This window comes from Cottoperca gobio, chromosome 6, assembly GCF_900634415.1.
Source record: "Cottoperca gobio chromosome 6, fCotGob3.1, whole genome shotgun sequence".
Classification (NCBI taxonomy): domain Eukaryota; kingdom Metazoa; phylum Chordata; class Actinopteri; order Perciformes; family Bovichtidae; genus Cottoperca; species Cottoperca gobio.
In genome coordinates, this window is record NC_041360.1 from 10,106,608 (window position 1) to 10,121,252 (window position 14,645).

General features: G+C 44.0%; 1 protein-coding gene across 5 annotated transcripts in view; it reads right to left on the reverse strand.

Annotated features, from left to right (window-relative positions):
* dusp8a (dual specificity phosphatase 8a) overlaps nucleotides 1–14,645 on the reverse strand; it is a 42,910-nt gene that overhangs the window by 12,380 nt on the left and 15,885 nt on the right. For all 5 annotated transcript variants that reach the window (XM_029433611.1, XM_029433610.1, XM_029433606.1 and 2 more), the window contains one exon: nucleotides 12,768–12,906. In XM_029433611.1, coding sequence (XP_029289471.1) covers nucleotides 12,768–12,906 — 139 coding nt within the window. The remainder of the gene's footprint in view (nucleotides 1–12,767; nucleotides 12,907–14,645) is intronic.

Below are 14,645 nucleotides of genomic sequence, written 5' to 3' on the forward strand. Positions count from 1 at the left end.
TAGTTCTCTTTTTTTATCGGAGCATCCACTGCAGAAATGTTTCTTGGACACATTTTCCGCGATAGCTTCCGCCATACTCCTATCTGCAGCTCCGTCCCTATGGTCTCTCCCTCCTTCCTGCTCCCTTTAGCTCTGGCCGGTTGACATAATCAGGCTTAATCAGTATTGTGTGTAATCGTGTGGCAAGGGCTTGAATGTAACTGGCATCCTTTTATATTTATCGTCTATATATTTAAGTCCCGACGTTAATGTAATTTTCCTCTCCATAGTGCACTTTTCTTTCTGTTCTGGAATAGGAATTCCCCTTGCTTTGAGTTTTGAGTTGTTTTAACTTGTGGACCCATTCTACTTTGTACGTGCTTTGTGTTCATATCTATCTCGTGTTTCTGTTTTAGTGCTGCACATTGTAAAACTAATTGCAGTTTGGATACAAATGAAGTCAGTGATTGATCTGGTGAAACTGAGCCTAATTTTCACGAATCATCAAAGTCTAAAATGACAAATGCAAACAATAATTCCTAAAAAGGCTTTCTAGATTTATATTCTATGCATAAAAAAATGCATTTGTATTAACACCATAATATAAATAAAATACTTTCATTTAATATATTTTGTCAGTATCCCCTTCCCTCCCCGATGAGACAGGCAGCGACAGGAGCGCCATCCGACACTTCAGATCATCTGTCAGGATATCACGGGAAAAAAAGACGTCATTCTCCGGATAGGGCAGGTTAGGGTGATGAGTTAATTTGTGTGTAAGTTCAACTTTGCGTTTGTGTGTGTGTGTGTACACCCATGTGTTGCGTTCATGTGTGAAGAGGATGAACAGAACAAGGTGAGAGGAAGACAAGAGAGGACATTGCTGCAAGGGTTAGACGGGACGGGAAGACAGTTATTTTCTCCAACATGCGTAAATACAAACATATGTGCATAAGTGTGTGTGTGTGTGTGTGTGTGTGTGTGTGTGTGTGTGTGTGTGTGTGTGTGTTGATCGTGCTGGTTGTCAGGGGATCAGTAACAAGGCTGCTCTTGCAGTGATGTAATGCCTACAGGAGAACACAGCTGCCATGCCTGGGGGGTGAGGTAGTCACCAGGGGAGGGAGAGGGGAGGATAGATGGAGAGATGGAGCAATTGAGGGTGGGGGAGTTGAGGGAGGAGAGAAGGGGGAGATTAGGTAGCTGGGGGTGCTGGAAGAAATTGGGGGGTGTTTGAATCCATAGGGAGATGGTAGCTGAAATGATGTAGTCATATTGCAAGGGGACACGTGGTGCAGGGAATGTGTGTGTGTGTGTGTGTGTGTGTGTGTGTGTGTGTGTTTATGTGTTTTAAAAAGCAATCAAAAGCCTAGTTAATTTATTCTTCAATTTGGTATTTCTTAATCTAAATCGGGAAACTTTTCTTATTCAAGATAATATTGTATTTAGCCAAATATTTTTATTTAACATATTCCTTAAACTAAGGAGCCAAAAAAAGTATTGGTTTTAGATATTGGATATTTATTAGAACTCCTTCCCTTCCTCATTTTCAGACAGATACCGTGAGCCGATGACGTCAAGAAGAAAGGTTGAAGAGGAAGATGGTAGGAAGTGCTTCTTAGATGTAAAGAGCTCATGCATGCGCTAGTTTCATCTCTATCTTTGCAGCCTGGAGGGAGGCCTGCACGCATCAGTCATGCAGAAGACCCCCTGCCCTCCAAACAACTTAACCCCCTGGAGGAGCTCAGCACCCGGGGCTACTGCAGCAGTAAATCTATCTCACTGGCAAGAAATGAGTTTGCACACACAGATATATACACTCAGGCAAGTGCATATACAAAGACATACGCACACACAAAGAAAGAGAAGAGGGTAAGATATCAAACGCACCAAGGGGGGCTTTCAGGACCAGACGCGTCCTCATAAACCAGATGAACTACTCAAAAATCCCAGTTGGAGATGTTCAGTGGTGTGTGTGCATGGAGAAAAAGGGGGGCTGTTAAGCCTCAAAGTGAAATGCTGCTGGCCACCGCAGGCATGTGCTTACAGTATGTTCGTTGCATGTAAAGCCTTGCTTTTACTTAGTGTAAAAGTGTGTGTGTATAAAGTGAATGTTAATTTTAGCCAAGAGTGAGACGGCTCACAGCTGTTTTCTGAGGTTGTATATAGACGAGTAATGTAATGTGTGCGTGTGTGTGTGTGTGTGATTGAACATAAAGGGTAAATATGAGCAGGAACGATGCACATTAGTCTGCAGGAATGGAAAGATAAAGAATGTGTGTGTGTGTGTGCACACTGCTTTCGTCTAATTTCCCCAGAGGTGAGTTTGTCTACACAGGATCACTTGAGCATAACGGATGGATATTTCATTCTAAATGCTAATGGTCTGAGCCGGGATGCACAGGGTTTCCTTGCAGCACTTGAAGGCAATAACACATTGAAAACACACTCACAGTTCTCTCTCTTTCTTTCTCTTACTGTCTTGTGCATGTCTAACACACACACACCACATGTGGTAGCAGTGTAATAACTGCGGCGCTCCAACAGAGAGGAGCTGACAGCGGATCACTTTGTTTTTAATGAGTTTGTACCGCTGCTACATGCAGACTGACAGGCAGGTCTCAGATCAGTTCAGTGTTCTCCTATCATATAGCTCCTATCAGTGCAACAGGCAGGCTGACAGACACACTTTCCTGACACCAGAGCTGGAAGCCAAGCCATCTGGGCCTCTCACACACGCACACACACACACACACACACACACACACACACACACACACACACACACACACACACACACACACACACACACACACACACACACACACACACACACACACACACACACACACACACACAGTGCCTGCCAGCGTCTACCTGCCTCATAATTAGCTCAGACAGTCTCAGACTGCACCAGGGTGTTTCTCTATATCCAGATTGTTTGTCACTGACTGGTATGCACCCCCCCCCACCCCACTCCAATATTCCTTTACACAACACCTCCTATTATCTCATCAGCACACACAGTATGATGAAATGTGAGTCCCAGTTTTTCCACTGACCTCAAATACATATCAGTGTTTTCTGTGTGATTTAAAAATAATTATTTCCCAGACAGAAATTCTAATTAAATATTTCTGCTGATGTTCCAGTGAGATACAATTTAAATAAATCAACTCATATACTCATACCAAATAAAGGTTTTTGGAAGAAATATGGTATACATAAAAATAGAATTAATTTCAAGAAAGCTAACACATTACTGAACGTTTAGTGATTTAGCAGTGCCATCTTACACAAAGATGTTCAGCAGAAGTAAGGCGTTACAGCCTGCAGACTGTATTTGGGCGTACAGGACATCATGGTGACAGCGGCTATCGCAACACCCGCGGTCAGGGTTGGCTTTCCTGCCATTACAGGCCCTGGAGACTGTGTGTGTGTGATTGTGTCACATCCACAATGCTGCAGTGACATCACTCCACCAGCTACAGAAGAACAATAGAGAAGGAATGACGCGATGCCGTGAGAGGAACTAGGCAAGCTGTTTCTGTGTGCGCCCTGCCAACGCCTTTATGGTGCTTTTAAACTTATTTTTAAAGCGGATGGTGGGACTTCTGGACTTTTTTTTCCTCCTAAATCACTGTTAAAGTACAAATACACAAGCGACACACATTTGTATACAAACATGCTGAGCTCCTTAGGCGTCTCCCTCTTTCACCCCGGGGAGCCCTGATGTCACGTTATCAGAAACAGGAAATAGTTACACCACAAAAAAGGAAGTGGCCTCTCTGTAGACTGCCTTCATCTATGCATGTGTGTGTATGTGATTCTGTTAGTGTGTTTGAAGGGGAAGATATGAGGAGGACCGGGAATGATCACAAACGGCTGCATTCCTCAATCTTGGGCCGTGGGCTGGAACGCCTGGAACTCCAAAATTAGCCTGTTGCTGTGGTGATGGAAAATCTCCCGCTTTTATCAGGAAGCAGCAGCAGACTCAAAAGTTCAGCCCAAAAGTTTGTGTGTGGTCAGCATGAATTTACGGTAATAAGACCTTCGTTACAAGTCTGTGTACATACCAGGAGAAGTGTTAAACCGCTGAGGGATTTAAACTCTCTGCTCTGCTACAGGAAACTAGTCTGCTCAATGCCAATGAGCCTAGAGAACAAAATCCCCCTGTCTTTTTTTGGAAAATTATTAGCAAACTGCACATTAAAATAGATTTTCTCATACAGTAGTCCACTTCATAAGGCTGCCAAGTAATAGAATATCATCCACATGGCGAAGGAGCAGACTAAATCTGATTAACAGGGAAAAAAGAAGACATGGCAACCAATTAGGTAAATACGGAAGCAGCACTGCGGTATGCCAGAGATAAAGTGCAAGAGCTTCAAAGCATCAAGACGGCACGGTGATAAACAGGAATCCACCATTGTTCCAGGGAATGACGCTATGACAGGAGGGGCAGTGGGCAGTCCAAGCACGAAGGGAATCTGGAGAATGTAGGCCAGCTCTGGGTAGGATAAACTAGCATCTCTTTTAGCTACTCCTTTCCCGTTTCTTCTGCCCTTGGAAATTTCCACTCCACATGTGTGTCAGAGTCATCGGGATAAGTGCTGCAGTGGTAAACTGATGGCGCAGCAACTGAACTACGGAAGCACTTGGCCCACATTCATGGTGAGGTTCGAGTTATGAGGTGCTGATAGGGGCGTATAGTGCGGAGAAACCGGGCTTGGGTTAGCACGCTGTTCAACTTCAGCTCCTGTTGACCTGATGTGTTGACACTACCTAGGTAACAGTTTAAACAAACTATTTTTATTCCATGCTCGATGAATGCATGACAGGGGCGGGTTGGGACGTTCAAAAGGCTTGCAGATAGATTTTAAATGCAGCAGGGGCTCGAAGGTATGCACTGTGAATGGACTGTATACACAAAGCAGCTTAAACAAGTATGGCAGAAGTATTTAGGGCACTGTCGTACAAGCACTGTCCCACAGCGGTTATCATACTTAGTATAAAACAGGCAAACTGCATCTTGTAAGTAAAGAAAGCAAAGGTTATTATGCATGTCCTATGTAATTCTCTGTATAAGAGCTACACTGATTGGTTAATTTTTGTTATTTCAGTCATGCTTTACAGCTTTTTGCTTGTATCATGAAACAAACTCAAGCATCTAATCTTTCCAACTGTGTAAAATCTTATTTTACAGTTATTTAGTGACTTTATTAACTTAATTGTGACATTATGCAAAAGAGTCATTTACAGGGACTTTTTTTCTGTGTATGTGAATTGCAAATTAAGATAATTTGAGTTATGGTGAAATTATACACTGATCTTGTGAGTTTGAGGACATAAAAGTACACATTGTTCATTTTGTATGCATACAATACAGTAAGACATAAACAGAAATGTTAGTCACTTTTCTGTTAAGCACATCTAAGCTTAAGTATTGTGTGTGTGTGTGTGTGTGTCTGCACTGACGTCTTAAATTCTAATCTTCATCTGCACTGCCTGGAATGTATGCATATCTCTTATGCGTGCATCTGGGAGAAAATGTCATTCTCTTCTTTGCATGCTAGATTATATACGTATGACTGTGTTTCATTGACTGTGTGCATTGTGTTTGTTTGTGTGTGTGTGTACGTGTGTCTGTGTGTGGCCCCTCCGAGTCAGCAAGAGACTCTGAGTGATGAAGGAGAAGGGGAAGAGGAGCAGCAGGCAAGCAGAGCAGTGAGATCACGTCATGGTGGAAACATTTGGCAATGGTTCACATAAACACACCCACACACACACACACGGACGCATGAACAAGCACGCATCCCACTGTGCATACAGAAACGCTCTCACACACACACACACACACACACACACACACACACACACACACACACGCTGTCCTGTTTTTGTTCTCCGGTTTTGAGTGAAAGAAGGAGAAAATTACATCAAGGTCATCATGTGAGGCCAATGAGACAGACAATGTAACAGTACATTGTTACATAAAACTGAACTCGACACAAGCCTCCTCTGGGCCTTGTTACCATATTATGTGTGTGAGCCTGTCCATATGTGCATGAATTAGCTGGCTTGCAGCAGTTTTTGCTAGTTAAGTGTAAGGAAAAAAAAGGAGCTCATTACATACCTGCTGAGTGACTGTTTGCAGAATACAGAGCATTATGCCACCGTGCACCTCCAAGGCTTCTCAAAGTATTAAACACTTTTCAGAGGAGGGAGGTGATGTCATAGATATTTTTGTAGGCCATTTTCTTTGACCTTTCTGCTCCCTTGGTGCAAGCTGGGGTGGGGCCGGTGTGTGTGTGTCCTTGTGTGTTTGTGTATCTACAGGCCAGGGTGAGAGCAGCGAGGCCACTGGCGCCAGATGTGACGACCGCAGGAGTCTGGAACTAAAAATAGAGCTCTGTTCTCAGCACCGTGAAACAGAAGAGAGGAGAGAGGGAGAAGGAGGAGCAGGGGGAAAGAGAGGAAGAAAGAAGGGGGACGGTAAAGGGGCTGAAGGAGGGATGGAGAGGAAGGCGAGGTCATTGAGAATAACGTGTCAGCTCCCCCCGGGGAAGGTGAGCTCACCTCCTAATGGCACCACTGGCTCCTTCTCAATGAAATCATTGATCTGCTGGAGCTCCCGGTAATGGAGAGGGAGGGGGAGGAGAAAGGGGCAAAGAGGTGCAGAGAGGACAGGTTAAGAGGTTAAGAAAGGGGGATGACGGAGAAGGTGTAGAGAGGAAAGACGAAGGATGGAGGAAGGGAGAACATGGACCTCAGGCACGCAACAACAATTAACGTGCAACCTTTCTGACCTGCACTGTGGCCAATCACAACACACCCAGAGGCACCCGGAGATGTGTCGCTCATTGATCATGTCAACCTTATCTCCATCACACAGGTATCTACGGCAACTTATGTTCCTGTCTCGCCCTAAAGGTGGCGCTGTTGGCAGCGAATAAAGAGTCTGTGTAAAAACATTTAAGCATTTAGCAGTTTTCTAAACACATAAAAAATTTGTGTTCTGTGTCTTTCGGAAGAATCCCGCAATCCTGTGTGTGGCTCAGAGGATGTGGAGACTTCCTGCTGGGCTCCAGAAGGAGGAGAAGAAGAAACCATAAAGCGAGACCTTCAGCTCTGAGGAGGCTGACGAACACAGCACGGGTCAACATGACGGCCTGTCTCACTGAATAAGCTCTCCACACACACACAAAATGTAGCCAATGGTCCCACTTGCACCCACATACACACACACACACACACACACACACACACACTGGACCTACGTGAAGACACACACACATTCAGGATGAAATGAGGAGTATTACCTCATCTCCTCAACGGCTCTCCTCCTTCTGTTTTGTCTTTTGCTTTTTCTCACATGTGCACTTTCAAACATTGCGCGATCACGCTCTACTTCATATGCACATATTCATGCAGACATGCACGCAGACGCACAAAAACACACGTACACACTGACACAAACAGACCTCCTTATGTAGCTCATTGGAATGTCTCTGTGAACGGTTGCATTGTGAGATTCGGCCTCCCACGATTACCTCACTTCTTCAGCTTCTCTCTGATGCACACACACACACTTAAGACACACACGCACACACGCACGGGCCGCCGCCCCATTGTATAACAGCACAGAAGAATGACACATAACTGAATTGACCTTTGTACCTCTGTCGGTGCAGTCACACCCTAACCTGATTTCATCAAAGCCCCTGGGTACACAGCAGCTCCTGTGTGTGTTTGTGTTTTTTAGTGTGTGCGAGGGAAAGAGAGAGCGAGCGAAAGAAAATGAGCGAGAGGCACCTTTCATCTCCTAATACCTCTCATCAGTATGTCATCGCCATGTCTCGTCCTGTGTGCTTTCGCATTGAGCTGGCAGGCTGACAGCGTGGGAGTCAGCATGCTAACCTGTAAAAACCCGAACTGCGTCCCAGTTACATATTACGTGCAAGTATTAATACTACAGAATGTACCATGTATAAATAATCACACATATTTAATACTTTATGTTTTGTTTCCTGTTTCACCACCGTCCACAAAATGTGATAGTGTTTCCCAGATGTGAGCATGTAGGAACATTTTAGCAGCATACAGTACTAATTAAGTGAATTTTGTTTGCAAGTAGACTAAATCTTGCGTTATTGTGTCATTTTTGAGTGTGTAAGCACTACACGTTAGGACTGCAACTAATGATTATTTTCATTGTTGAATAATCTGACGACTATTTTCTCGATTATTGTTTGATCTGAAAAATGTCAGATGACGTCCGTAAATGTCTTGTTTTGTCCACAACTCAACGGTTGTGTCATAGAGGAGTAAAAATACAGAACATATTCACATTTAAGAAGCTGGAATCAGAGAATTTAGACTTTCTTTTTTTTACTTAAAAAATTAGTCAATTAGTGACGTCTACTACGCATTCATAACTTGGCTAGACTGATTAGTACGTAGCATGGAACTTGCCACAGCTCAGATGTCACCCCAGCCTGTTTATCTGAAGTCACATCTACACACCTACCTGTGTGGATTACATCTTGTAGACATGTCACTTTGACTGGTGAACCGCTTGTTCTGCAACTATCAATCATATTCATTATCACTTAATCTGTAGATTTGCGTGATTCTATTGATTAATTATTTAGTCTATAAGTATGAGGAAATAGACAGAGGAAAGGAAGAAATCGTCACATGTGGGAGTTTGGAACCAGAGAAATGTTTGCCATTTTTCTCTGATAAAAGACCTTAACGATTAATCCTTTTTCAAAAGTGTTCTGTTGAATAACTGATCATTTTAGTGCTCAGAATCAATTGTAATTGAGGACCAGTAAATTAAGTCAGAGCTCAGATGACACGTACGCGCTGCCCTCCAAGTCTCCCCAGTGTAGAGAATCCAGACACGTTCAGCACATGCCGCATCCCTCATCTCCATCTCTTTTCCCTTTCCTCTCCTTTCTCGCTCTCTCCCTTTGACCCAGTCGTGTGACGCTTTAGTAATCCTGCGAAAAACACTGGCAGATGGCGCTAGGGAAGATTAGGAGCAGTTTTGCACATCTGTAAACTCCACACACACACACAGACACAGACACACACACACACACACACACACACACACACACAGACACAGACACACACTAGATGGATGAAATACACACCTGTAAACCTGCATCCCTGTCCCTACACCTTCTTTCCCGCTGTCATGACCTAACGCTGCGTTTCCTGTCAACCCCTTTTATAATCTTTTTTTTGCATTTGTTCTATTTTCCTATGGAACCCATTTCCTGTTTCCAACAAAACGTGTGTGCGATGAATAAATCGCATTGTCATTTTTATCACCACCTCCCCACCTTTTGAAACCATTATCCAACTCTTTTCATCTGCAGAACATTAGTGCAAATTCCACACTTTCTCTCTCTCTCTCTCTCTTTTACTTTTTGGATAATTATTCTCTTTCTATTCTGTCTCTGCAGCCTCTTCTGCTAAAACTGGAACACGAGGTTCAGATGCCACCATCAAAACATTTCATCCTGTCATCAGAGCCGATGTGACGCATGACACAACTATGCAGTTGGCATCAGCTAACACGCCACCTAGCTACACACTAGCAGGCAGTGTTGTCTTTGCTTTGGCTGTGTGCTGCAGATTGGTGGGAAACACGCAAACTTTAGACCCACTGGGGAGGCAGCTGGCTCCAGCCAAGCAATGTTCTCTTCTACACTAAAACACACACACACACACACACACACACACACACACACACACACACACACACACACACACACACACACACACACACACACACACACACACACACACACACACACACACACACACACACACACACACACACACACACACACACACACACACACAAAGTCAGAACTCTGAAAAAGGCAAGACACATCAGCCTGAGCTCCAACTGGGTGAGATCATTGCTGTGGTAAAAATACTGCTGTCCTCAGAGAGACATGTTTCTCACAAACACTCGCACAAAGTCTATGAAGTAATAACGCAAACATACGAACACAAGCATTCACATGCACGAGCACACGTAAACATTTTCCAACTGCCACCGCCACCACATCCTGCGTGAATATATATATTTCAAACTAAACACTGGGTGAGAGTCATTCGCTGCCCAAATTACTTGTCTCATTCACAAAAACAATGGCCCTATTGGGACATGGCTTGCTCCATGACATCATGCACATGTAGGAAGTGGTGTGCTCTCTGAGCCTGAGTTATTGATTATTTGGTGAATGGAGAGAAACCTAAGAGGAGACACTGATTGTTTTTCGATCAATATGTTCCCAGTACACGCACTTAGGTTGTGTAACATGTAATTCAAGCAGATTATCTGTCATCTTTCCTGCAATGAATTCCCCTAGTTTATGGACAGTTTAAGTCATTAAAATGTAGCTTTAAACTTAAAAAACATGAAACCACTTTAGAGACGTGCGCCTCTGCAAGACTATGCCCTTATCTCCCTTTTGTAAGCTTCTGCATAAGTAACAGTTAAGACGGAAAATCCTCATCCCCCAGACAGCAAGCTCAGTAATTATTATTTTATTCACCCTGTCCATCCCATTTATGGATTCTTTTCTTTTCATCTCTCTATCTGACCCTCATTCCTATCCCCTATTACCCCTGACTTGATTTGTTACGCTGTGTACTGTACGTGTGCCTGTGTGGTCCGCTGCACACGTGAGGCTGAAAATAAGTCAGTCAGATATGAAGTCATCGCAGGAATTATTAGAGTCATAAATCTGAGGTTCAGTACAGGGACAGGGGAGATGTGGAAAGGATCGAGGTATGGGGGAGGCCAGGGAATGAAGGGAAGAGAGAGAGGAGGATTACTGTTTTGCAATTTTAAACTACCTTGAATCTTTAAGAATGTGAGAGGGGGAGTAAAGCCAATCAAAGCCAGGAAAGATAGAGAAAAAAGAAGGTAGGAAAAAAGAAGGGCTCCAACTAATGATAACTTGTATCATCAATTCATGTATCTATCATTTTGCCTATAAATGTTATAAAATAGTGAAACACGGCTGCAAAGATTTGCTATAGCCCTTGGTTGCTATAGCTCTTGATAACCCATACATATCTGTAGATCGATTATTGCTTCAGCAGTAAAAAGCAAAAAAATTAAATCCTTGCATGCTTGAGGAGGCTGGTGTGTGAAGAACCCAGTTTGTTCACACACTTTGTACCTCTGAAGATGAGTTCACACATTCTTTGTAGCCCAAATAGAAAGCGATACACCCTTTTAGACCAGAGGCTCTTTGCTTTTGTTGATTGAAAAAGACAGTACAAAGAACTGAAACTGAATATTTCCTAATTCGCATCATGTCTCGTAAAATTAAAATGATTTATTGTTCAAAATTCTCTGGTAACCATTGACCTTCCCTGTCTTTCACGACATGTCTCTCGTTAACTTCCTTTGACACACAAACACACCCTGCAGCACTCCTGTGCATGTCATCATGCACAAATGCATGCATGCAAGCGTGCATACGAGTACATACAACGCTCGCTCCATCTGCCCATCCACATACACGCATACACACATAAACATCAAGTTATCACATACGCAGGCTGCTAGCTCCACTGACCCCAATAATACAACCACCCAAACAACAGCCAATGCCATTGGCTGAGTCCTTCTGAGGAATATTCTCTGCAACTGTTGTCGTGGAAACAGCAGAAAGCGGGGACAGAAAAGGAAGAAGTGTGATTTTCTTTTTTTTTCTCCTGATGAAATGTAGTGAGAGGGAGCTGCGGAAGAGGAGGGAATCGCTGACAATGGTCTTTCATTAAGAAGGGTATGATGTCTGATCAAAAAAGCTGAGGAGGAAAATCCTGGCTTTCGGAGACAATCAGCGAGTGTGTGTGATATCGAACATGGTCGTGTGTGCGGGTGTGCCCAGCCTAAGCATGTGCTCAGTACATCTCTGTGACTAATTGTGGAGCCCGGGTGCTTTGAGGCAATCCTCGACATCTATGAATGACTCATGAAAAAGCGTTAATCTCCCAGCGGAGGCAGAGCACTGAGAGGAGGAGAAGAATGGGGATGTGGGATGTGGAGAAGAGAGCAGAGATTTGCCCGAGCAGCATGCCTCTGCCGTCTCATTTCCAATCCTGAGTGAGGCAGATTACGCTCCCCATTCTGCGCTGACACATTTGGGACGGACTCATAAGCCTCTGCTGGTGGATGTGTGCGTAATGTTGTCCCTTTAAAAAGCTGCAGCCACCGCAATCGAGAGGTTATTAACTCAACGAGGCTATTAACAGTCTTGCCGGGGCTCAATTATAAGTCTTAGTGTGCTTAGTGGACACTATGACAGGATAATAACTGTGGTAAATAAGGCCAGAGGATTGAAGTTAAGCTTCAGCTTTATTTCAGTGATGCTGGGTAACAGAACGACTCCAGGGAAAGCTTAAACATCAAAGAGTCATCAGAGAGGCTTTGTATCCAGGCTTTTATACTTCCTCCTTTTCTTTCTAAATCCACACATACCTGTGAACCTGTGAAACTGTGATTACTGCCAGTTAAGAAATGATCAACAACTAGTACAATGTGCGGAAATGAACACTTCTTCTGCTCATCAGTGACATCTGCTGACCAAACTGTGGAAGGACAAACAACTGCAGGCAGCGGTGGAGAGGTGAGGCTCACCTGCCTGCTCTACAATATAAGGTGGGTAATACATAAAGAAATGTCTTTTGTTCACATAAAAAACAAACAAACACAGCCATCATCACACACTCCACACACTCTGGCGTACCAGTGAGCAGGGAGACTTTGTGGAAGGTGCCCTCCAGCTTCCCCATGAGAATGTGCACGAAGCCGTCTTTGGACAGGTGCCCCGCCTCTTTGGAACTATGGTCATAAACCACCACTTCCTGCTTCCTGCCCAGCTCCACCTGCACGAAGGATAAACAACAAGGAAAAGAGGAGAGTTATTTTTCGGTGCTATAGCAGAAAGTATGTTAAGCATCCACGAGGAAGGAAGAGTGAAGTCTGCCAATCAAAGGCTTTTTTCCCTGTTAACCTGTGGTTGAAAAGATAGCTGAACTTGCTTGAACAACACGCAGAGGAGACCAAAGAGTTGACTGAAAGTTACTCGCAGTCTTTACTTTACTGTTTTCTCAGGCTTTGGATTCACTCACAAATCAAAGTGAGTGTCAGAATGGAGAGATTAGGCAGCCGGAATGGGTCTGGGATTCTACCTGCACCCTTGTCTCTTTGTTGTCACCCACCTGGATGAATTGTTAACATCGCGTAACACACACACACACACACACACACACACACACACACACACACACACACACACACACACACACACACACACACACACACACACACACACACACACACACACACACACACAAAATACATACGTTTTCCTCTTACGTGTAACGCTATTTATCAGATTCTAGGTCTAGATTGTTTTGATGCGAGTTGCTGAGTGTTGGAGATATCCACCGCAGAAATGGCTGCCTTTGTATTGACTTAAATGGAACGAGACGGCACTCTGGCTTGTGGTGCATGTCCATGAGTAGATGCACGCTTCCTTCTGAGCTGTGATATGGTAGAAAGAAAATAGTTCCTACATGAAACTTCTCACAACAAGGTCTGTGGATTATCATGAGTAACCGGGTCACAATTGATGTAAAAAGACATCGCAGTTGAGTTGCGATACGGCCATCAATAGGGCCATCGAGATCCTAATATGTTTGAGAGAAGGCAGACATCTCTACGGCCGATATTGCCAACACTCAGCAACTGAAACCAAAACAATCTAGATTGATAAATCGCACTACAGGTAGGAGACCTGTGACAATAAATGCACATGAGCTGCTGCAGGGTTTAAACCTCCAACTGTCTGATCCTGAGATAGTTTCCTAAAAACACATGACCCTTCTGCTACCTTAATACATACCGGGAGCAGAAATAAAGGAAATTAACTCACAAACACACCACCGGCAGTTATCACTGGCTTTACAGACGGCAGTGACTGCAAGAGGATGAACTACAGGTGATGCTAGAGTAAAACATGAAGATAGAGTATAGGATTATGAATAATGCATTAAGGCGGAGTGTTGCACTGTGAAACTGTGATCGTAATATACACTGTGCAGATACTGCTGAGAGGGTTGTTTGTCGTAATAGGAGGTAATATCAGTAAAATCATAAAAGCTTGCTACGTTGCAAAGGGTGTGGGCATCCATCAATGAATTAGTGTGATGCTGTTTGTATCATATTGTGAGAAATGTGAGGATATGAGCATGTGCCGGTGTGATAGATTGTGCCTGAGTGTGCATATATGTGTGTTTGTATGTGTGAGTGTGAGCATGTGCCTGCACACACACCAGCCAGGCTGTGTTGTTCTCCATGTTGTCAGGCAGGCTTTGGTCACATGACCATCAGGCAGCACCCACTGCAGCTATGAATCACTGCATCATTGAACAGTCACTGGACGGGAGAGGAGAGAGGGAGGAGGAAGGAGCGCGAGCGGAAGGGATGGATGAAGAGGGTGGGGGGAGAGGAGTAGTGGGGCAGGGAGAGATGGAGAAAGATTGAAAAAGAGGGAAGAAGAGAAAACTGAGGCGAGAAAAAAGAGGCAGGCGTCGTAGGAGAAGCAGAAGATGGAGGGGGA